At 46.2% G+C, this 23,354-nt stretch overlaps 1 protein-coding gene across 3 annotated transcripts in view; it reads left to right on the forward strand.

Moving 5' to 3' along the window:
- TMEM132B (transmembrane protein 132B) overlaps positions 1–23,354 on the forward strand; it is a 354,765-nt gene that overhangs the window by 251,679 nt on the left and 79,732 nt on the right. For all 3 annotated transcript variants that reach the window (XM_023647326.2, XM_023647325.2, XM_070275517.1), the window contains one exon: positions 19,242–19,428. In XM_023647326.2, the coding sequence (XP_023503094.2) occupies positions 19,242–19,428 (187 nt within the window). The remainder of the gene's footprint in view (positions 1–19,241; positions 19,429–23,354) is intronic.

The following is a 23,354-nucleotide window of genomic DNA, read 5'->3' on the forward strand; positions in this document are numbered from 1 at the left end:
CTGGGCAATGTAGATGTTGTTGCCCTCATTTACAGGTGAGGAGATGGAGTGTGAAAGGGTTAAAGGTAACTAATGACAGACGGGGGATGCAACCCCACGTCTGCCTAGCCTCCACGTTCTGAGCTCAATGCTTGTTGACGTTTGCTCAGGAGGCCTGTGTGGTTCTAAAATAGGTATTCTCTTCTTATGCTGTACCTCCCTTTAAGAGGTGGCATTTAATTTCCCCCCCTTGAGCGTGGGCAGGACTTAGTGATTCACTTCTAAAGAATTCAGTGTGGTGGGAGTGATGATGTGGGACTTCAGAGACGAGGTCATAAAAGGTGTTGCACCTTCCTCTCTGCTGACTTGGATCTTCATCCTGGGGAAAGCCAGCCGCCATGTCGTGAGGCCACTCAAGCAGCATTCTGGAGAAGCTGCGTAATGAGGAGCCGAGACCTCCAGCCCACAGCCTTGGGACTGACCCAGCTTGGAAGTGGATCCTCCAGCCCCGGTCAAGCCTTCAGATGATGCAGCCCTGGCTGGCACCCTCGCTGCAGTCTTAGGAGGGACCTTGAGTCAGAACCCCTCAGCTAAGGTGCTCTCTAATTTCTGATCCACGGGAACTGTGAAATCACAAATGTCCCTTACAATATCACATGTGCACTGGGGTTAGTACGTTTTGAATAATGTTGGGGCTGGAAGGACATTGAGCATCCTTTTGGTGGAGTTCATGAATATGTCTTGGTCTTTTAATACAAAGTCCTTTTAAAAAATTTAATACTTTACTGCAGTCGCCTAAGAGACTCCTTTGAACATTTTAAGTGCAAGATGGTTGAGAGGCTGCTAAAGGCACTTAATTTGTTTTGATCCATTTAAGTTGTAAGAGCACAATATGGAGTCTTCCTGAAATTGCATTATCTTCAACTCTGTGGGTTCTTCACTTGTTTGAACTGTGATGGGATGCTAGCCACTTAGCTCAAGATTTTGAAACAGAAAAAAACTGGCAAATGGTCTCCCTGGATTTCAAGACGAGCTCAGAGACTGGGTTGGGAGATGTGTCATTGTAAGTGTTTGTGACTTAGGCACTTCAAGGAGGGTTTCATACTGGCATTCGGGTCCATTTTCTGGAAAGATTAGGCTGCTCATGGAAGAAAGTACTAGACTTTAAGAAATGAGGTTTGTCTGGCACTTGATACTGATTCATTGCTCTATTCGGCTCTCCCCGTATATCAGCTGAAATATGGTTAAATGCCAGTGGAATTCACCACAGTTGAAATTATGAGGCAAGTGAAATAATGCCACTTGTGTGTCATAAAATACTGTATCTCCACCTCATGATAGACTTTAATGCTGTCATATTATATCAATTTTTTTTTTCAGTTGCAAGCAGAAGGAGCTTAAATCAGCTTAACCAAATATCAAGGAGAATGCTCTGCTCCAGTACTGGGGCGGCCCGGGGGAGAATCTGGTTCACTGGCTGGATCTCAGACCTCTGATGCTAGAGTTCTCTCCCTTGCTCCTGCCTGCCTCACCTTTCTGCATTCTCTTCGCCTTCATCCTCAGGCAGGTGCTCTTTCCATGCTGAGGGCTTCCATCTGCAGCTCAGAATCCCGTCTATAAAGGGGCCAGGGTTTCCATTTCCTCCAACCCGTTTCTTTCTGTGCTTTGCAGGCCATTGTCTGTTTGTTAGCACACACTTTCTTTAGGGTGCGAGCAATTTAATTGATTAGGTCTCAGCTCTTTCCATAACAAGGATATTATAGTCATGACTTAGCAGGCAGATCTTCGTTGGAATCCTGGTTCCACCACTTGCTAATTGTGACGCTGTGGGTGAGTCACTTGGCATTTCTGAGGCTGGCCCATCATGAGGCACTTGGCAATGATAGAGCCTGTCTCAGGGACCACAGTGAAACGTAAGTGATAATGGCCCCAGCACAGTGCTCGGTGTGTACCGGTACCCAGAGGGGCGCCGCTCTGAAACACCAGCTCAGGGCCTCCAGGATCCACCCGGCTGTGGAACCACAATGCTCCTGACTTCTCTGGTGTCTCAGTGGTTGGGTTGGTTTTCTTGTAATTTATGCTGATAGAGAACCGAATGGGGTTAGGTCTCTGTAGCCAGGGTGGGGGTGGGGGTGTCCATATTTGCAGCTGGTCTCTGGAAAGCTCTGCCCCTTGCTAGGATGCAGGAGGTTTTATGAAAAGGGCCTCTGTTACTGAGGACTGGCTCTCCAGGCTGGAGGCTGGTCCATGGAAGTGTCTGCAGGTGGACTACGAGGCAGACACCTGTTCACCCTCTGCCTCCCGCTCGCCACTCCTACTGTGGGTTTGTGCCGGTGTTTGTGTGTGTGTATAAGTGTGTGGTGCATCAGTGAATGTGTGCATGTGAGTGTGTGCATAGTTGCATGTGTGTGTAGGACATGTGCGCTCGGACATGGCAAATATTATCACCTCAGGGCCTTCGCCCCTGCTGTTCCCCTTGTCTGGAACACTGATCCTTGTCTTCCATCACTGAAGTCTCAGCCCCCAAATGTCTCTTCTCAGAGAGGCCTCCTTTCATGACTTTGTCTGAATGATCCCTCTCCCCATCACTTCATTGCCTTCTGTCTTCGTGTTTGCATAGCTCTGTGTCAGTCAGGAGGGGCTAGTTTATGTTGTGATAACAAACCATCCCCTAATTCAGCGGTTGAAAACAACGAAGGTTTGTTTGTCACTCACGCTATGAGCCCATTGAGGTTCAGCTGGGGACTCTGACCATCACTGTCTCTCAGGTGGCCAAAATAGCACCTCGCCTTGAAAGTCACTGGTGGCTGTGGCAGTGGGAAACAGAGACTTGTGCTGGTGAATAAATATTCCTGCATGGAAGGGAGAGTCAAAATGTGTTGGTCAGAAATGGTCACTGGGCTCCACCCAAGCTCAGGGGGGCCAGAAGTGCGATCCTCTCCTGTGTCCAGAAAATAGGGTGCTCAAGTATTTAGGGAAGGTCACTAATGACTACCAAATTCATTATTTAAAGGTTGCCTTATTTATTTTTTTATTTGCTTGTTAATCATTTCCTTCCGCTAGAACATGAACTCTGGGAGGGCAGGAACCTCATCCGCCTTGCTCACCGTGGAGCCCAGAGCTGACAACAGAGCTTGGCACCCAGTAGATGTTCAAATATATTCTACTGACTGCTTGAATGAATGAGTTATAATCCAGACCTTAGAGACCCAGCCTAAGAGTGTAAGTTTGTGAAGCTCTGGCAGAATTCGAGACTGGGTGTAGACAACAGCTCCTTATTATGTCTTCCTAGGCATGCTGGCCTTAATGTTCTGGCACGGTCCTAACTTCAAATGTTCGGCTCCCATTAGAAGCTCATGCATCTCCATCAACGTGTTCTCATTCTGTGTTCCCAAAGTGTGGTCCCCAGACTCACCATCTCTCTCTCTCATGAGGGTGAATCAACCAGCCCGCATCAGAGAGAGCTAATTATGGCCTTAAGACTGAATGGCGTTTTCAAAGAAACTGGCTTTGCAGGCACGGACCTTGAAGGTTCAGAGCTGAAGTAGGGATTTCTCTTTGCTTGGATGTCAGGCGTGAGTCCAAGACTGGCCCCCCACCCCCGAGCTGTGCTTTGTCCCCCAGCATGCTCATGCCCCTCCCCAGTGGTGGTGGGTGTGCGGGGACATGTGCATGATGCCAAAGGTCAGCTTGCTGAAAGGCCATCCCACGGCTGCAGAGCCCCTCATTAGTGTAGCCTGGCACAGCCACCAGAACAGATGTCACCTTTCATTCTATTGTTTCAGGCCAATTAGTGGTCTTTTTCCTCCAAGGGTCTGACCTGGTGCTGACTCACATCGGATCTCATCATTATCCGGAATCATTTTCAGGCCTGAGAACACGCACAGGTGGACCTGGTTGTGAAAATGAGATTGACGTGGACAAGTTCAAGGTGCTGGTACACGAAACCTGTGTGACCGCCATGTCCCCTTCCCTGAAACCTATACATGGAGCCCTTCCCTGTCCTGGACCATCTTATTTTTGCATCCTGTAACTGGGTATACGAGCAGCCTTTTTTTCCCCTACCACTTCTATTATTTCCTGCATGATTCTGGTTCACACTTGCTTCTCCGGACCAAGTTAATCTTTCTTAATCAAAATATGGCAGGATAGGCATAGGCTCAATTCCATGTAAAGAATTTCAGGAGTTCTTGAATAGATATAATCAGCAAAGGAGAAGTCAGAGAAGTGACATGCACATAATCCTTGTTAATTGTGGTTGGCTTAAGCCCTAATTACTGTAGAGTAATTGGCCTATAAGAAAGATTTTGGGCCTGTTGTAATTAATACAATGGGCCAAGGAGGAGATGTGACGGGATCATTGGCTTTTAATTAATTGGTGGCAGGAGAATTCCTGTTTCCTGAAGGAGAGCTCGTCGCTTAGGGAGATTGATACACTTTGGGATTACAGGAGCCTGCAAATCTCTTCCCCTGAATTCCTGCCCAGCTGACATTTATTGAAAAGCCGCCAGGTAAATTGAAGGTTACAAGAATCCTAATCAGACTTTTGACCCAAATGGCATTCGGAATGTCAGTCTATTTGTGGGCTTCTCTTAACTCTGCTCAATTTCAAGGTTAATGAGATTAGAGATTCTGTTTGGGTTTGTTTTTGAATACCCTGGAGTGTCTGTCTGTCTTCAAATTTCTTTGCTTTCGTCGTCTTGAAATAATTCCCGGTGATTTGGAGGTGCCACAAGCTTTGGGAGTGGTTGAACCAAAGGTAGATGTTGTACTTCCATGGGCAAAGCTGGGCATCGTTATCATTCGCTGTACTCCTTGGAACAGCAGGCTCCTGCCCTTGCTTATTGTTGAGTCTGCTGTAAGAGTGCCTGCCTCCAAAACGTTAGCACTGGTTGCACGGTGAATGAGTTCCAGAGAGCTGCTGCACAGCATTGCGCCTATGGGTGATAATAGTGTATTAGACACTAAAAATTTGTTAAGAGCGTAGATCTCATGTTAAGTATTGATACCACAATGTAAAAAATTAGCATTGGTGGTTCCAAGTCCAGTCATGGCTGAGCAGTTTGGATCACACTAATACTCTCACAGTTGACAACCGTAAACTCAGGAGGAAATACAAAAAACCCAGCTCCCTGAAGGATGTGCAGAGAGACCAGAAGAAGCAGACACTTGGAAGCAGGGCACAGCATTGTATGAATTTCTGTTTTGTGACTTTAGACTGATCGGAGGCCCCATGCAGGGAAGCTGAAACCCAGAAAATCTCACCTTCCCCCTGCTGTTACGGAGGATGAGGAAGAAGCCCTTAGATGAGTATCTGTACCGGAAGAGAGTGGGAATGAGTGACGCATGGACAGACCTAGCCAGGGATGGACAGGAGCGACCTCATACTCAGGGATCAAAATGCTACACTCGGAGGAAGCCCAAAAGGTGTGGTGTTGAAGTGCGAACTCCGTGGTTCACAGCTCATTCATTCGTTCGTGATCTATTTATGGCGTGCCCTCTATGGGCCAGTACTTTTCTAGGCGTTGGAGGTATTGCAGGGGACATGAAGAAAAATCCCTTCCGTCAGTGAGTTTACAATCTAGTAGACAGAAAAGGCAAATAAATAGAATACAGTATGTTGGATGCTGTTAGGTGCTACTGAGAAAAAGCGGTGGTGGGGAGTGTCAGGGATCACAGAGCAGGAGATGGGACTTCAGCAGAGTGAGCGAGGGGAGAGTGGTGGCAAAGGGGTTCAGGGAGGTAACAGGCCGTGGGGCACAGCAGCCGGGTTGTGGAGGGCCTTGTAGATCTTTATAAGGACTTTGACTGTTATGTGAATGAGATGAAAATTCCTCACGGGTTTTGAGAGTGGAAATACCTGGCTTCTGTTTTAACAGGAGCACTCTGGCTGCTGTTTAGAGGAAATACAGTGGAGGGATGGTGCTGAGGGTGGAAGCAAGAGATCATTTAGGAGGCAACGGTTACAGTAACCCAGAAAGAGGGGATAACGGCTTGGGCCAGTATAGAAGGAGTAGACATGGGGAGAGTGACATTATTTTTAAAAACCGTATTTCCCAGGTAGGCTTTCTGGACGTATCGGATGTGGATTATTAAGGGAAGAGAAGCGTTCAGGATGACCGAGGTTTTGCTCTGAGTAACTGGAAGGATGGACGGCCTTGCCTTTAACGGTGAAGAGCTCACGGTGGGGGTGGTCTTGGTTTTGGTGAAGAGCGCCAAGTTTGAGATGCCTGTCGGACACCTAACTGGAGCTGTTGAATGGGCAGTTGGACGAAGGAGTCTGAAATTTGGGAGAAAATTCCAGGCTGTAGGTATAAACTGCATTATTCTTGCATCTTCTAACTCCAACCCTGGTCCGAGAGCAGTGAATTCCCCTGGGGCTTACGGTCAGATGTCTGTGAGCTTTAAATTCTGCTTTAGGTGAAAGTGAGCATTCTTCTGATCTGGGGTTCTGCAGGCTGCTCATCTTAGGCCTGGTCTTTGCTGGGTCAGCCACAAAGAGAGCCCTGGTCATCTAATTGTTCCAGTCCCCTTAATGGAGAGCCCAGTGTCATCCTTTTTGCAGGATGTTGCTCCTGTTTCTCAGCAGGTGAAACACCACGACTGGGAATAAATTGGTGCTGATTGCAGCCGCCAGCTGGCCCCTGGTGACCATGGGAGCCTGCAGGGTGCTGGACCTATAGGTGCCTTCCATGGCCACCTGGAGGAAGCCAGCTAACCAGCGTGCACAGGGCTCGACCCAGGGACCCTGGTCTCATTAGCAGCTGCTCTCACCTGCAGGAGCTGACCCGCCCGTTAGGCAGGAGAAGAATCTCCGCTTAATGAGCTCCTTCCTAGCACAGGACATGGGACAGGTTTTCATTTAGAAGCAGATTCTGAAAAGTAAGCAGAGTTTTCTGTGTGGGACTCTGCTCTCCACTTTCCCCTTCTGGCCCCGAGCTGGGGACACAGTCCTCTCTCAGTAAACGTGCTGGCGTGAAGAGATGACGGAGTGTTCCGTTGAGCGTCTCTCCAACATGGGCTCTGGGGTTGCACTGGTGGCGAGTCCTGGAGGCTCGCCTCGTATCTGTGTGACAACCGCAGCCAGGTTTCCTTGTGCCCCAGTCATGAACGTGGCTCACCACCTCCTTCTGGGTGTGTAAGAGGATTGCCCTTGCTGGCCCCTGGGGTAAGATGGGGCATGTGACTCATTCTGTCCTTGCTTCCCAGCCAGACTGTTCCACTGTCAGGGAGGAGAATGCCCACATCTCTGCCTTCCCTTTGGGCCAGACATCAAATATTCTAGAGGCGGAACAGAGCACATGATGTGCACCATTTCGGTAAAAACAAGGCGAAGAACCACACGTGTTCGTGCCTGTAGATGCACAGACTCTCTCTGGAAGGCCAGTATCAAAAGGAATGATAACTTTGGTTGGTTGAGGGGAGCGGAGTTGGAGGTCTGGGGGCAGCCATGGAAGTTGGTGTAAGATGGTTTCTGGGCCGGCATTTCCTGGAAGGGTTTTTGGGATGTTGTCAGAAAGATAGAGGCAGAGGGAAAAAAAAAAATTAATTGTGGCAATTGTCTTGGCTGTCTCCGGGCCTGTCATGGTGATGCTGATAAAATCAAATAGCTGGAAGAGAGGGTGACTTGTTAGTGTGAGAAACGTCCCGGATTTGGCAGCTGAGAAAGTGGAGGTGCCCAAAGTGTTGGCTCATTACCAAGATTTATTGTTTCCAGCTCTGGGAAACTGTTGGTAAGCAAAAATAAGGTCACTCATAGCAGGCTGCGCGAGGTACTTTAAAGTACTTAAAAACAGAAAAAGAAGAAGAATATAATGTCATTTTCCTGTGTTTGGGAAGTGGGGCCATGGGTTGGCTGACTTGTCACGAGCTGGTTTAGGAGTCAGATGGAGAGTTTCTTGGAGTAGTTATAGCAGAAAAATGTATTTGAGATTTAAACAAAAGCAGAATAAACCAAACGAGAGAGACAGTTGAGTATGGTAGCTTTCTGTTTTTAAGTAAAGTGTTTCTTGGTTAGAAAAAAGTATGGAAAGTAATATAACACATATGCATTTACCCACCCCAGCTCTGTTAACTCTTATTATTTGGCTTTATTTTCTTCAAATTTTAAACGAAATAAATATTACAGATATAATTGGAGCCCTTCTGTACCTCTTGCTGATTTCACTGTGTTTCCTCCCTCTCTGAGGTAGACATCATCATTACCATGCAGGTTCTTATAGTTTTTAAATATAAACTGTATAAGAATGGTTGCATGTGTTTACTACTTTTGTAAAAAGTATTATACCATGCGCATCCTTTTGCAACTTGATTTTTCCTCTCATTCTTTTTTTTTCACTTAAATAAATGGAGGTATAATGAACATACCATAAAAATTTATCCTTTCAAAATTTCCAGGTCAGTGGTTTTTAGTATGTTCATAAAGTTGCACAATCATCCCACTTTATAATGTCAGACATTCTCATCACCCGCTCCAAAGAAACTCTGTACCCACTGGCAGTGGGTTCCCATTCCCCAGCCCCTGGCGACCATAATCTACTTTTTGTCTTTATGAATTTGCCTGTTCTGGATATTTCATATAAATGGAATCATATGTTATGTGGTCTTTTGTGTCCGACTTCTTTCATGTAGCATAATGTTTTCAAGATTCATGCACGTTGTAGCAGGTGTCAGTCCTTCATTTTTCTAATGGCCAAATAGTATTCTGTTGTGTAGAAATGCCACATTTTGTTTATTGGTTCATCAACTGATGGACTGTTGGACTGTTTTCACTTTTCAGCTATTATGAATAGTGCGGCTATGAAAATTGGTGAACAGCTTTTTATGAGGATCTATATTTTCATTCCTCTTGTGTGTATACCTGGCAGCGAAATTTCTGGGTCGCATGGTAATATTATATTTGATTTTTTGAGGAATTGCCAAGCTATTTTCCAAATCAGCCGTCCCACTTTATATTTTCACAAGCAATGCATGAGGGTTACAATTTTTTCACATTATTGCCAGCTTATTTTCATCTGTCTTTTTGATTATAGCCATTCTGATGGTTTGAAATAGTATCTCATTGTGGTTTTTTTTTTTGATAAGAAAGATTCGCCCTGAGCTAACATCTGCGCCAATCTTCGTCCACTTTATATGTGGGTCGCCACCACAGCATGGCTGATGAGTGGTGTAGGTCTGCGCCCAGGATCCAAACCTGTGAACCTGGATAACCAAAGTGGAACACGCTGAACTTAACCCCTACACCACGAGGCAGCCCCTCATTGTGGTTTTGATCTGCATTTTCTTAACGGTTAATGATGTTGAGCATTTTTTCATGTGCTTATTGGCCGTTTGAATATCTTCTTTGGAGAAATGTCTATTCAAATGCTTTGCTCCATTTTAATTATTTTTATTTTTTAATTGTCAAGTTGTAAAAGTTCTGTCTGTATTCTGGACACTCATCTTTTATCAGATATGTGATTTGCAAATGTTTTCTCCCTTTCTGGGGTTGGCCTTTCAGTTAATTGATAGTTTCCTTTGAAGTTGAAGTGTCAACGTTTTAAATTTTGATGAAATCCAATTTTCTTTTTTTGTGCTTGTGCTTTGGTGTTATATTTGAGAAACCATTGCCTAAACCAAGGTCTCGAAGATTATTTTTTTTTTCTAAGAGTTTTATAATTTTAGCTCTTACACTTCGGTCTTTGATCCGCTTTGTGTTAATTTTTCTATGTGGTGTGATATGGGCGTCCCAACTCAACCTTTTCTGCATGGATGTCCAATTGTCCCAACACCATTTGTTGAGAAGGCTATTTTTTCCACCATTCAGTTGTCTTGGCATGCCTTTGAAAATCAATTAACCATAAATGTGAGGGCTTAATTCTGGACTCTCAGTTCTGTTCCACTGATTTCTACGTCTGTTATGCCAGTAGCACACAGTCTTGGCTACTGGAGCTTTGTAGTAAGTTTTGAAATTGGGAAATGTGAGTCTTCCTACTTTGTTCTTCTTTTTGAAGGTTGTTTGGCTCTTCTGGGTCCCTTGAATTATCACATGGATTTTAAGATCATGTTGTTAATTTATGCAAGAAAGGCACCTAGGATTTTGATAGGGATTGTGTTGAATCTGTAGATAACTTTGGGACATATTGCCATCTTCACAATATTAAGTCTTCTAAAGCATGGACATGGGATGTCTTTCCATTTTCTTAGGTCTTTTAGAATTTCTTTCAACAATGTTTTGTAGTTTTCAGCATATAAGTCTTACACTTCTTTTGTTAAATTCATTCCTAAGCTTTATTTTTTTGATGCTATTATAAATGGAATTGTTTCCTTGATTTTATTTTGGGATTGTTCATTGCTAGTGTATACAAATACAATTGACTTTTGTATGTTGATCTTATATCCTACAACCTGATGAACTTTTTTTTTTATTTCTAACATTGTTTTATTCTTGTATATATGTGTGTAGGTTCTTTAGAATTTTGTATATAAATGTCATGCCATCAGTGAATAGGAATAGTTTTACCTCTTCCTTTCCAATCTGAATGCCTTCTATTTATTTTTCTTGCCTAATTGCTTACTGGAAACTTAGTAAAATATGTGCATGTTTGTACACAGGTCTCTTAGGCTCTGTTCATTTCTCTTTATTATCCTTTTCTTTCTGTTTCTCAGGCTGGATAATCTCACCTGATCTATCTGCAGGTTGGCTAATTCTTTCTTCTGCCTGCTCAGATCTGCTGTTGAATCCCTCTAGTGAACTTTTCATTTCGGTTACTGTCCTTTTCAACTCTAGAAGTTTTATCTGGTTCTTTTGAAACAATTTCTACCTCCTTATTGGTATTTCCCATTTAGTGAGACATCATTCTCAAAGTTTTCTTTTGTTCTTTAGAGAAAGTTTCCTTTAATTCTTTTCATATGTTTAAAATATATGATTTAAGGTCTTTGTCTACTAATAATAACGTCTGATCTTCCTCAGGGATAGTTCCTATTAACTGCTACCCCTGCACCCCCTTAATGGGCCATACTTTCTTGTTTGTTTGCACATCTCTTAAATTTTTGATGGAAACTGAACATTTTAAATGATAGAATATGGCAACAATGAAAATCAGATTCTTTCCCTTTTCCAGGATTTGTTGTTGATGCTGCCTTTTTTTTTTTTTATAGTGAATTTCTTGAAGTGATTGTGCAGTATCTGTAGTCTTTGTCATGTGTGGCCCCTGAAATCTCTGCTCAGTTAGCTTAGTGGTCACCTAACAATTGGCCAGAGATTTCCTTAAATGCTTTGAACCAATAAGTCTCCAAGCCTTTTCCCGGGGACTCTGCGTGTTCAGCTTTTGGGAAGAAAAACAGCTGATACTGGAGACAGTGCTGGTTATTCTGTCCGCCCCACTGGGTCCGTTCTCCACCCTTCGCTTCTCTGTGTCAGAAGAGGTCACCTCTGGGTCAGCTGACTCCTTTCTCCCTCTGGCTTCCAGCCAATGGTGATGCCTCAGGGGATCTGAGGGCAGGGGGACCAGAGGATTTGTTCCTTGGTTCCTTCTTCATTTCACTCTGGTTTGGCAGTGGCTGCGTTCTTCTGACTGAGGCTGTGTTCTTACCAGGTCCTTGTAATGCCCTTCCTTGCCTTGGCCTTGAGGCCCTGGCTTAGTAATGGCTTCCTGCCATTGCTAATTCTGTGAGGCTTCACCACCCTTTCTTAGTTACTATAGCTTTGACCTCACTTCTATAAATTGTCTCTTCTGGCATTTTATTTATATCCTTGAGTGTGCCATCCAGTTCCTGGTGGTGCCCTGGCTGATACGTAATGTGGTTAAAAAATCTTGTGGACTCTTTCCTACTGGGGCTTTTGCAAATTTCGTCCTAATCTCCAGTACTCTAGGCCCCTCTGTTTGAACCCTTATGATGAATTTGGTGTTCTTAATGAGGATTGTGAGGCTCTACTGAAAGCTTCTCCAGTAAATTAACCTTTATTCATGGTCATTAGGCTGTGGATTAAGGTACAAAAGTGCATGGGTGTATAGTAAAGGGATGTTTTAAATATTTGGGTTTACTTTTGATGAGAAAATCAAGTTCTAATTAAATCAAGCTTAAACAAAAGGAGAATTAACTATAAGGATGAGGAGGTGTTTCATGGAACCCGAGAGCAGAACTGTAGTGGGTTCCAGGGCCTGGAAGCAGGAAGCAGAAGTCCACCAGAGATTCTAGGCATGCTTATCCTCATCTCTACCCCATCCTTTTCACTCCAGTATTTTTCTTTCAGTTCTCTGTCCTTCTGGTGGGAAATGCCACCACACAGCTGCTGGGATTTCATATCTCTTCTTGAGAAAGCAGCCCTGGCCAACTGTGGAATTTTCTAGTAGGATTTCACATTCCTAGGAAGTGTTCCTCAGCCAGTTGAGGTCAGGGTTCACCACCGAGTCCAGAGCCAGGGCTGGGGACTGGGTCTCAGGATAAAACCAAGGCAGGAGGACATAGGGAGACGAATTCCCAGGAGAATGAGGAGTCCTCTGTGGACCAGGGACACAGCTCATAAGGTGTTTCCTAGAAGGTCAAAAGCAAAATGCGTTTTCTCAGATTGCGATGTCTACAGGGGTCCGGAGGACACACTAAATGGATAACGTGGTTATTGGAGTTTCAACCCCATTGGTGGGGCAGTGCTTGGCTGCTCCAGCTGATAGAATGTGGCATAGTGTTGCTCAGTCTCCAAAGTTTTCCAAATTAGCTGGAAATACCAGGTTTTTTTGGTGTGAATTCTCTGCATTTAAAAATATTGGCAGCTACTTCAAATTTTGTAAACACAACATGGTGGGGATCGTTCAGAAAGCTTGGCCCTGGCTGTGCAGCACAGAGGGACCATGTTGTAATCCCTGGGTTTTCTATTTAACTTACCTAATCAGCCAAAAATGCACTAAAGGAGCCCCTATTGATGGACTATTCCCAGTTGACATAGTCCTAGAATTTTTTTAGGTTCTGTATAGCAGTTTGATGCTGGGAAGTCAGGAAATCAAACCAATGAGGAGGGAATGTTTTGAGTCTGAAAGATTGTGAGTCCCTCCCCCAGACTAGAGGCTCTTCAATATTTTTAGACCTTTAGCTGCCAACCACTGCCGGCTTTGTCAACCCGAAACACTTCCACAGCAAGGTCAGAGACAGCAGTGTGACCCTTGACAAGCAGAAGTGAGGGGGTAGAGCCGGGACTTTATGAAATTGCAGGAGATGATTTATTCATGCCAGATTCTGAGAGCTGGCCCTTAGATCATGGTGCGAAGAGCTGTGTGACAGGCAGGGAGACAGACTAAAGAACCTCTGCCCCGTTGACGGGATTGATGAGCCGGGATTTGCTCTGTGCCTTTCCGGGAGGACGGGTGATGGTGGGGAGTCGGGAGGGGAAGGATGTCCGGAGGAGAGAGGGTGTGACGAGGGACCCCAAGCAGAGGGACTGTCGTGCTTGCCTGTTGTACCAGCCCATTCTTCAAAGATCAACCGGAATGCGACCTCCTCCAGGAGGCCTTCCCTGACCTGCCAGTTTCTGTCTCCTTCCAACACTGTGGCACGGTCTCTCTGGTGTCACTAAACACATGTTCTTCTGAGATCTCACTCAGACTATTGTTTGGTGTTCATTGATTGATTCATTCATCCAACAGGTGTTAAATGAGCACCAGCTGTGTCGCAGGCACAGTGCTCTAAGTGCCGGGGATGTAGTAGGGAGCAAAAATGGGGAAAAATCCTGTCTTCCTGCCCTTTGCATTCATGCATGTGTGTGAGAGAGGGAATCAACGTAATAAATGAATAAACAACCCGGATGTTGGAAGGCAAGGCCGTGGGGAACTTGTAGCAGGGCACGGGGGCAGCGTGGCAGGACTGGGTGGAGTCCTAACCGGGTGTCCGGGGGCCCTGTTGAGCAGCTGGTGTGTGAACAAAGGCTGGAAGACGTTCTTTTCCAATTAACACCCAGTGTTCATGCTGAAGGGTCAGGATAAATTTTCCCCATGATTTTTTTTTTGAGCTTAAAATAGATTCACTCACTTATTCAGCAAACATTTGCTGAGGGTCCGTTTGGCTCTTGCTTGTCCTTTATGTCTCAGTTCAAATGTCAGCTCCTTCCCGAGGCTGTCCCTGAACACCCCTCCATTGTCTCCTGTTGTAATTTATATTTGACTTTAAAATTAAAAATAACTATTTAAAAATTATATATACTCTTTAATCTTTAAAAATGAAAAACATTTATTTACCTTTTTAAAAAGGAATGTAATTTTTCTAATTTATTTTTAGGATAGCGTTTATCATGACCAGGACTTGCCTTATGTATTTCTTTACCTGACTAGCAAGACGGGGATCTCATCTATTTTGTTTACCAAGAGATTCCCAATGCGTGGCACACAATGGGTGCTTTACAAATGTCACTGGATAAATGAATGTGCGGGGACTGAGTGACTGCAGTGTTATGACAGGTTTTGGCCTTTGAAGAACTTACATTCATGTGATCCAGCAATCCTGCTCCTTGGTATTTACCCAAAGGAGCTGAAAACTTATGTCCACAAACCACAGTGTCCTTCAGTGGGTAGATGGATAAATAAACCCCGGTCCATCCAGACAATGGAATATCATTCAGTGCTAAAAAGAAATGAGCTATAAAGCTATGAAAAGACATAGAGGAAACTTAAATGCATGTTAATAAGTGAAAGAAGTCAGTCTGAAAAGGCTACACACTGTATGATTCCAACTGTATGACATTCTGGAAAAGGCAAAACTGTGGAGATGGTAGACAGACAAGTGGTTGCCAGGAGTTGGTGGGGGTGGGGAGGGATGAAGACACAGAGCGCAGAGGATTTGTGGAGCTGTGAAAATACTCCGTAAGACGCTACGTGATGGATACTTGTCATCACACATTTGTCCAAACTCATAGAATGTAAGACACCAGCAGTAAACCCTGATGTCAGCTGTGGACTTTGGGTGATAATGAAGTGTCCATGCAGGTTCACCGGCTATAGCAAATGTCCCACTGTGGCGGGGGATGTCGATAATGGGGGCGGCTGTGCATGTGGGGGCAGGGTGTATATTGGGGCTCTCTCCGTGCCCTCCTCTCAATTTTGCTGTGAACCTAAAACTGCTCTAAAACACGGTGAACAAAGAAAAGAAAAGAATTACATTCTAGTAGTAGAGACAGACACGTTTTCTGAAAGGAAAGATGTATAAATATGAGTCAAGGCTAGCTGACTGGTAGCTTCTTGCCTCCCAGAATGCAGACGACACCCCCTGGAATTTTCCGGGGTGTCCTGCTGGGCCTTTTAAGTATATTCAGTGAGTTAAACAAATATGTGTTGGACTCCTACAACTTTCTGTAGTCGGGGCAGCAACAGTACAGGCACACGTTTGTCCTCACAGAGCGAACAGTTGCGGGGGACTCGGAGTTCCGTCTCACGTATTTACTGTGAGTAACCAGCAGCCCTGTTCTGGGGCGTTTGTTCAATGTCATCATCGTTCAGGGCTGACCTTGCTTTTTGATCAGCTTTTAAGATAATGCCCAGAAAAAGGCTCATAAGAAAACACAGAGGCCCTGAGGCCAGAGGCAGCCTCTCTTGCTCCATTTCTAGAAAAAGTCGTGTGGGGAAACCTGCAGCCTCTCGGTCTGGTAGCTCAGAACCATCTAGAAGTTTGTAGGGGTGGGGAAGAAATAATCTATGTAACCTTCTAGAGAACAGATCAAGCTCTTGAAGTCTTTCTCTCTCTTTCCCTCTTCCGTTATTTCTCCCTTTCCTCCTCCCTTCCTCTCCCCATCCTGTTCCTTCAACCGTTATTGTCATCAAGAGTGATATGCTGAGAAATGGCTCCTGGGGACAAGCTGTTGGGTTGGGTCCCCCATCCCTTTCCCCTGCCTCCATCTCTCCTCCTCCTTCTTGCTGCATGTCTGAGCTGCAGCCACACTGTGCTCTCAAAAGCTGTCTCAGCCCCACCTCAGGGGTCCCAGGATCCCATGGAGGAGGTTCAGCTTTTATTGAAGCAGAGGTTTTCATGGGGAATGGGGCTTCTGGGAAGCAAATCCTTTTGGGAGAAGGCTGTGTGCTCTGGTTTGAGGGAGAAACAGCCAAGCAGTGTTCCTGCCTGACCCCTCACACACACGCACACACACATGCACTTCTGCACTCTGGAGAGAAATGTCTAATGAATATCTCATGGCTGAAACACTGATCCTGATTGCTCAAAGGCAGTTGGTAATTATTAAATTGAGAGAATCGTGAAGCACTTTTCTAAATTCGCAAGGCTTATCAAGAATAGATCAGGAGCAGGGAAAATTAATAGGATAAACCCATTTCCATAGAAATGGACTTATTAGCAAGCATGTCGGCTGCCTAAAAGTAAAAACTCCCTTCCTCTGGTTTGAGGGAAATGACTTAAAATAAAAATTTAAGCATAAAAGTGACTCTGACTTGATTGTTATTGCAATTGTAGCTGGACTTGAACAAATCCCTGTAGGTAATCCAGCTCGCAGCCTGGAAAGTCAGAGAGGAGAAGGAAGAACCCAGTTAGCAGGGATCAGCCCTTTCATGCAGACCCTGCCCCCTTTGCCCAAGGACTGGTCACCTCTCTGTACCCCAAGGCCAGAATGTGGATTCAGCAGGATTAAACTGCTGATAACACAGAGTTACCCTTCTTAGTCTTCTCTCACTGGACGTTTCCTTTCTCGGCATTAGCTTTTCTGAGGTCCACTGAATGCTGAGAACCCAGGAAGTATTAGAAGCAGCTCCTTACTGGGGCTGGCCCCGTGGCCGAGTGGTTAAGTTCGCGCGCTCCGCTGCAGGCAGCCCAGTGTTTCGTTGGTTCAAATCCTGGGTGTGGACATGGCACTGCTCATCAAACCATGCTGAGGTAGCGTCCCACATGCCACAACTAGAAGGACCCACAACGAAGAATATACAACTATGTACTGGGGGCCTTTGGGGAGAAAAAGGGAAAAAATAATAAAATCTTAAAAAAAAAAAAAAAAGAAGCAGCTCCTTACTTCTTGTTACAAGCACAGCACAGCCCAAAGAGAAATTGAAGATCTGATGTGAAAGGACGGAGCGTCTCTTATAGGAGGAGACTCAACAGATGGATATGTGGAGAATTCCTCTGACCAGAGAGGAGACTTCAGGCTCGAGTGTGGTGGATGGGAAATGGGAGTGACTGAAGCTGAGAACTGAACACCAAAGTTCCCCAGATCCTGAAATCCCTTTGGAAATTCAAAATTCAGCCCTTATTCTCTCTTTTCTTTGCCTTTTCACTGAAGATGCTCAGGTAAATAGGGGTTCCCTGGTAGGGGATTCCCATGTGTGCCCATCAGTCCTCTCATGAAGCCAGGGATCCTTATCCAAAACATATTTTCTTCCCCATGCAAACAGCATTACAAATAGATTCTTGAGGATTCATAGTTGCCATATACCAACACACAGGTTAGGCTCAGCTGGGACCACTGGCTGTGTTTGGCCGTGGGGGGTCCCTGGACTCTTCCAGAGCTGTGTGTCTTTGATGATTTTGATACCATCACAGTATGTGATCCTGGTACTGAAGAATGCATGAAGCAAGTTCATATCCATTCACTCATTCCATCCTCACTGCTCTACTGAAAGTGGGCAGACAGGCATCATTGCTGTTCACTTATTTTCCAGGTGAGGAGACAGGCTAGAAAGCCATAAAGGACTTGCTCAGGGTATAATGCAAGACAGGAGTTCTCTATCTGCGCTGTCCAATATGGTGGCCACCAGCCACATGAGGCTATCGAGTAATTGAAATGGGGCCGGTGTGACTGAGGAACTCTATCTTTAATTTGATTTATTTTTTAGTTAATTTCATTTGAATGCAGATAGCCACTTGTGGCTGGTGGCTCCTGGATTGGACAGTACGGTATCTGAGAGTTTCTTAAAACTTCTGCTAAGTGAGAAAAAGTTTGGACACGACCAGTTGTATGGAGTCCAGTGTGGTTCTATTTTGAGCAGAATTCCACATCAGGCAGGTCAGTGTAACTCAGTTCTCTCGATACTGTTGCTTTACCTGAATATTGCCTCTGGTACATCTTGGCATATGTGAGGCGAGCATCAGCTGTGGTTTTCCACTCTGTTCTGAAGTCTTCAGAGGAAGGGGAGCTGTCCATGGTAGGAGATTTCTGAGGGGGAAGCTGCAGGCAACAGGTTCTTTTCAAACCTCTTTCCTCACAGGCTGAAAGTTGGAGATTCAAACTGAAGACTCTGCCCAGACCCCAAAAGGCAGGGCAGAGGCTTCCAAGCCCATTTTGGGCCAGGCAGGCCCACTGGCAATAATGCAGCACGTTGGTTGGTGTGACTGAGGCCTTGGGCAACTGTGAATCGGTCATTCTGCTGTCACATTCCTTGAATCCTGGTAAAGCTAGATTTAGTGAGATGGGAATAGGCTTATGGAACAGGAGTCATTCTCCAATTGCATGCTGGATGGCTTTTTGTTTTAATTCTGTTCAGTAACTGCTCCTGTCAACACAATAGTCAGCCTACAATTTACAAGTCCGTGTCAATGATGACAGGCTCCCTGTATATAAAAATATTGAGAATATCACTAGTCTTTTCACTTATATGTGCCCTATCCCCTTTCTCCCCCCTCCTCCAAACACGTACAACATTGTCACTTCATGAATTAAGGCAGGTGGGATTTTCTTACATTACATCTCATCCCGCTTCAGGCGGATGAAAAGAAGAATCAACAATAACACCTCATTGTGTCGCTCATAGTTTGTGTAGTGAACCATGAAGTTTATGAAATCCTTTCCCATTCTTGGTCTCATGATGCTCCCACGAGCCCGTGAAGTCACCACTATTCTCCCTCAATCTAAAGTTCGGAGTTTGAACCACTCTTCTACAGACACACAACTAAGTAGAAGCAGATAGCCAGAGTGCAGGATGTGCCTCACGATTGGAGTAATGGCAAAACTAGATAGTTTTTAGGGACATTTCCTGTGTGTGGTGCTTGGATGGTGGCATATGCATGCATGGGCTGGGGAGGAGAGAGCTGTGATGGTGTGCCCAGAGCTGTCTGAGCTACTCCTTCAGAGAAGAACAGTCTGCTTTCCACACAGCCCTGAAGATGGATAATCTGCCCGTTCTGAGTTGGGGCCGTTGATGGGCAGCCTGTGAATTAGGCTCTATCGATGCTGCCAGGTGACTTGTTGAACTTGGCAGTAATTCTTTTGGTTGACAAAGAGGAATGTGGCAATTTATTGCATTCTTGACATTCTGCTGGGTCTCAGGTTTTAAATTGCACTTTAACATGTGTTTGTTTTCCAGAGCAAATGGCTCCTTCTATGAGATCTTGCAAGTGGATTTTGGAATTGACAACAGCAGCGGTCTGGCGGGGGCCCAGCAAATTACCTGGCAAGTGGAGTACCCGGTGGATGACTCCAGGAGTGAGCTGGTGGTCTCCGAGATCTTTGTCAGCCAGACATCCTTCGTGGGCATCGTCCCTCTCGCCATGGTGAGAAATTCAGTCTTCAGAAAAAGTGTCACAAAGTTTTCTTTGAGTACTTTTAATATTGAAAGAAATTTAAAGCATTTTATAACCTGCTGTTTTCTGTGCACCTGATGAAGTTGTTTAAACAAGGGAAACACACTTAAATTATGTTTTATTTACCTGCTTTCTGTAATGCCTCCTTGAAAACTATTTAGGGCTACAGCCTAAGTCCCTTTTCCTTTGTGGGTATTGCTGAATGGCTTCCTGGGGAGCCCCTGTTCTTTATTGTCTCAGTCTCTGTCCAGATCAGGGCCAAATGTTGCCCTGAGTGAAGACAATTTCATTGAAACGCATGAGGGGTGTGTGGTGAGAACAGCAGCTCCGCGTGCTGAATGAGCTGCCCCCCAGTCAGTGGGTTTTTCCCTGAGGGTTCCCGGGTAGCTTGGGGATTGGCAAACTTTAAAATGCAGATGGACTGAAGGCACCTTGTTGGGAATTGACCAGCTGAACCTGGATAGGGTCCTAGCATCCATAAAACCACTTGTGTTTCTGTTTCTGGCCTAAAGGGGACCAGATTCCCCTCTGAGCTTGGCCTAAGCTCCATTGACAACCAGGCTTAAGGGCCACATCTGAGAACAGGGTCATGGATGAGGTTCCAGAACCTATAAAGGATGGTGCTGGTGGGTCACAGGGATGATAAACCCATGGGGATTTCCCATGCTTAACACCTTTTTTCACACTGCAAATGTTCAAATATATTCTGCACCACTTTGACCTTCCAGTCTGGGACCAAAGTGTGGGGGTCCATGCCCAGCTGTTCCAGGGCCGTCTGTGGGTGCTTCTATCATCCACACTCAAATTGGAGACCAGCGTTAAGATCCTTGCAGATGAAACCCTCCATCCTACAATTAATTCTGCAATTCCCATGTCTGTGTTCTTGACTCTCCTCTTTGCCCAAAACACACTTTCCCTACCTCTCCCCATGTCTGGCTCCTTCTTTTCAACTCGGCTGTTAGGGAGGCCCCTTCTCTGACTGCGTTGGCTAGAACTGGCCCTCCGTCCCCTCGCCCATCACTCTGTCCACATCACCACGCTGTTTTATCTTCTTCATAGACACCATCACTGTTGAGGTCTAGGCTTCACCATCTGTCCGTGTCCCTGGGAGGCGAGATCAATGAGGGTAGGGTTCTGGTCTGTTTTGTCCAAATCTGTGTCCCCAGCACCTGGAACAATGCCTGGGACTGTGAATGAATGAATGAATGAATCTATGCTTTAATCGCAGATGCCTGGGCAGTGGTCTGTATTTTGGTTTGGGAGCAGCCACAATTTAGCAGGAAAGGGCCCCATTAAGGGGCTGAAATGGATGGAGGTGGATTTCAGGGCAAAGTAAGACTGTCCTGCATTCCCTTTTCCAGGTGCTCTTCTGTCAATTCTTGGCATCAACCAAGATCTGGCTGAGGCTGGGTTATCTGTCTACTCAAAGTCCTTACGATTTTGCCGCGTGCTTGATCTGTGGCACTAGGTTCACTGGGGATTCTGCAGCCTCCTGAAGCTTCTGAGGATGGAATTCTGAAGAAGAGTATGGTGCCCTCCTCTGATGGGCACATGGTGGGGACAGGATAGAACTTGGGGGAGAAGGAACTGGTGAAACCTGCACAGGAGTGAAGAGCCTGGCAGAGCAGGGAAAGCAGGCACTGGGAATGTGGTCAGGACACAGGTCAGCTCTGGCAGTCTTTCTGTGGTGGCCAACACTTGCCTGTGGGGCTCATCCAGTGTCCCTGCTCCTCTGCGTCTCAGTGCCGGATGCCTGGGCACAGTGCTGGCGCTGGAGTCCAGGGGGAGTCCAGCGGTGGCTTGCCTGCTGTGCAGAGTTATTCTCTGCTGCCTCCCTCATCCCCCCCCCCCCCCCCCCCGTTTCTTCCCCTCTGGTGCCATCTGAGCATCTTGCTTCTCTGGGGAGGCTGGTTTTATGTGTGTTGTGCACACCCCATGTCTCTGACTATTAGTGTCTCCCCATCTGGCTGATCTTTACTTGGGGATGGTTTCTTGCTTTTGGCTTTAATTCCCATTGGCTGGGAAGTGCTGGGTTTGGATGGTTGAGTGGTGTTGTGTATTACAAAGTATCTCTTGGATCTCTCTGAAGAGTGGCTCTGAAATGGCTCCAAGGGACCAGAGCTATTCAGTAAAGTTTGCAGTGGAGCCAAAGTTGGTAGTTCATCTTTTTTAATCAGTTGTTTTAGCTGCTTTCCAAACTCATAACTGCCGAAGGCTGGCCTTTAAGGGAGAATGCTGCCTAGTGCTCTTAGATGTAATTACCTTTCATGTGCTTCTTCCTCCTCCCCTTCCCCCGCCTCCCCCCTCCTCTCCCTCCTCCTTTTCCTGCCCCTCCTCTCATCCTCCTCCTTCCCCTCCCTCTCCCTCCCCCTCCTCCTTTCCCCGATCCTCCTTATCTTCCTCCTCTCCCCCTCCTCCCCTATTAATTATAACAGAAGATCAGAATAATGAGGGGTTGATTAGCAAGAAGTGAAGAGAACTCTAAGGAGTATTGGAACGGCAGGCGTCAGGAGCATCCACTCCCCTGGGGCTGAGACAGAGCACCGAGGAAGAGGTCTCCCCCTGCCTGAGGTCTCCTGTTTTTGGAGAGGGTATGGTCACAGCTCACTGGATGTAGAGAAGTTGCTGAGGTAGCACACCAGTGGAACTTGCTGGAAGTCTGGGGACAGCTGTTCACAGGGAGGTGTCTCATCAGAGGCATTTGCTACCTAACCACTCAAAGTGGGTGCTGGGGAAAGCTGCTGGCCACTGGGCTCTCTGGCTGCTGGAGGCAGCAGAAGCTGGACACAGGGGAAGCCATCAGTCCTGGAGAAGCCATGTGCACCTGCAGGGCGGGAGGAGTGCACCAGCATCAGAAAGCACGCCCTTTCCTTCCAAAATGTCTCTCCAGCGCCCTCTATTGGTGAAGCTTAACATCGTGCCCATTTGCTCGGGAAAACTATTAAGGGCTCAGGGCTCAGATCCATTTTCACAGAGCGGGTAATGAGGGGTGAATGTGGAGCTGAGAGGCAGTCAGTTGAGGACCAGAATACTGTCTGTCTCCCTCCACTGCATCACAAGCTCCTACATCTTGCTCTGATCTCCAGATGTTCTCTCAGCACCCAGAATACGGCATTTGCTCAGCAAATGAACGAATGGTTGTATTTACGCCAGAACCTGAATCCACTGGCTGGATAGCTCTCATTTGCTGTACTTATTTACTTTTGCTGCTGTAACAAATCACCACAAACTTAGTGGCTTAAAATAACTGAAGTTTATGATTTTACGGGCCGGAGGTCAGAAGTCTGAAATGGGTCTCACAGGGCTAAAACCAAGGCGCCAGCAGACAGCATCCTTCCAGAGGCTCAGGGAGAGTCCACTTGGTGCCTTTTCCAGCTTCTAGAGGCTGCCGGCATTCCTCTGCCCCTGGCTCCACGTCACTCAGACCTCTGCTTCCATCATTGTGTCTCCTTCTCTGACCTCCTGCCTCCCTCTTTCCCTTACGAGAACCTTTGTGGTCACTTTGGGTGCACCTGGATAACCCAGGATGATCTCCCCATCTGAAGATCCTTAACTTTCCCTTTTGCCATGTAAAGACCATATTCACAGGCTCTGGGGATTACAACGTGAGCATCTTTGGGGACTTATTTTCCTACCACTTGCCTTATGCAGGATCCCAGCTCCCTCTATTTTGCTCCTTCTCAGGCTGAGCACCCGGAGCCCCCCATCCCTCCTCCCATGTCTGTTCTTTCATCGCCTCCCCAGGCCTAAGCTGCTCTCTGGACCTCAGTGTCATCCCCAGCCAGCCACCACCTCTGACAGCTCTGGGCTCCTGGGGACACCACTCCCCTGTCATCAGGGAAGCACTTTGCTCTCTGCAGTTCCTGGGCATCCCACAGCAGAGCCGCCACAGGCTG

Source organism: Equus caballus, chromosome 8 (assembly GCF_041296265.1).
Source record: "Equus caballus isolate H_3958 breed thoroughbred chromosome 8, TB-T2T, whole genome shotgun sequence".
NCBI lineage: Eukaryota > Metazoa > Chordata > Mammalia > Perissodactyla > Equidae > Equus > Equus caballus.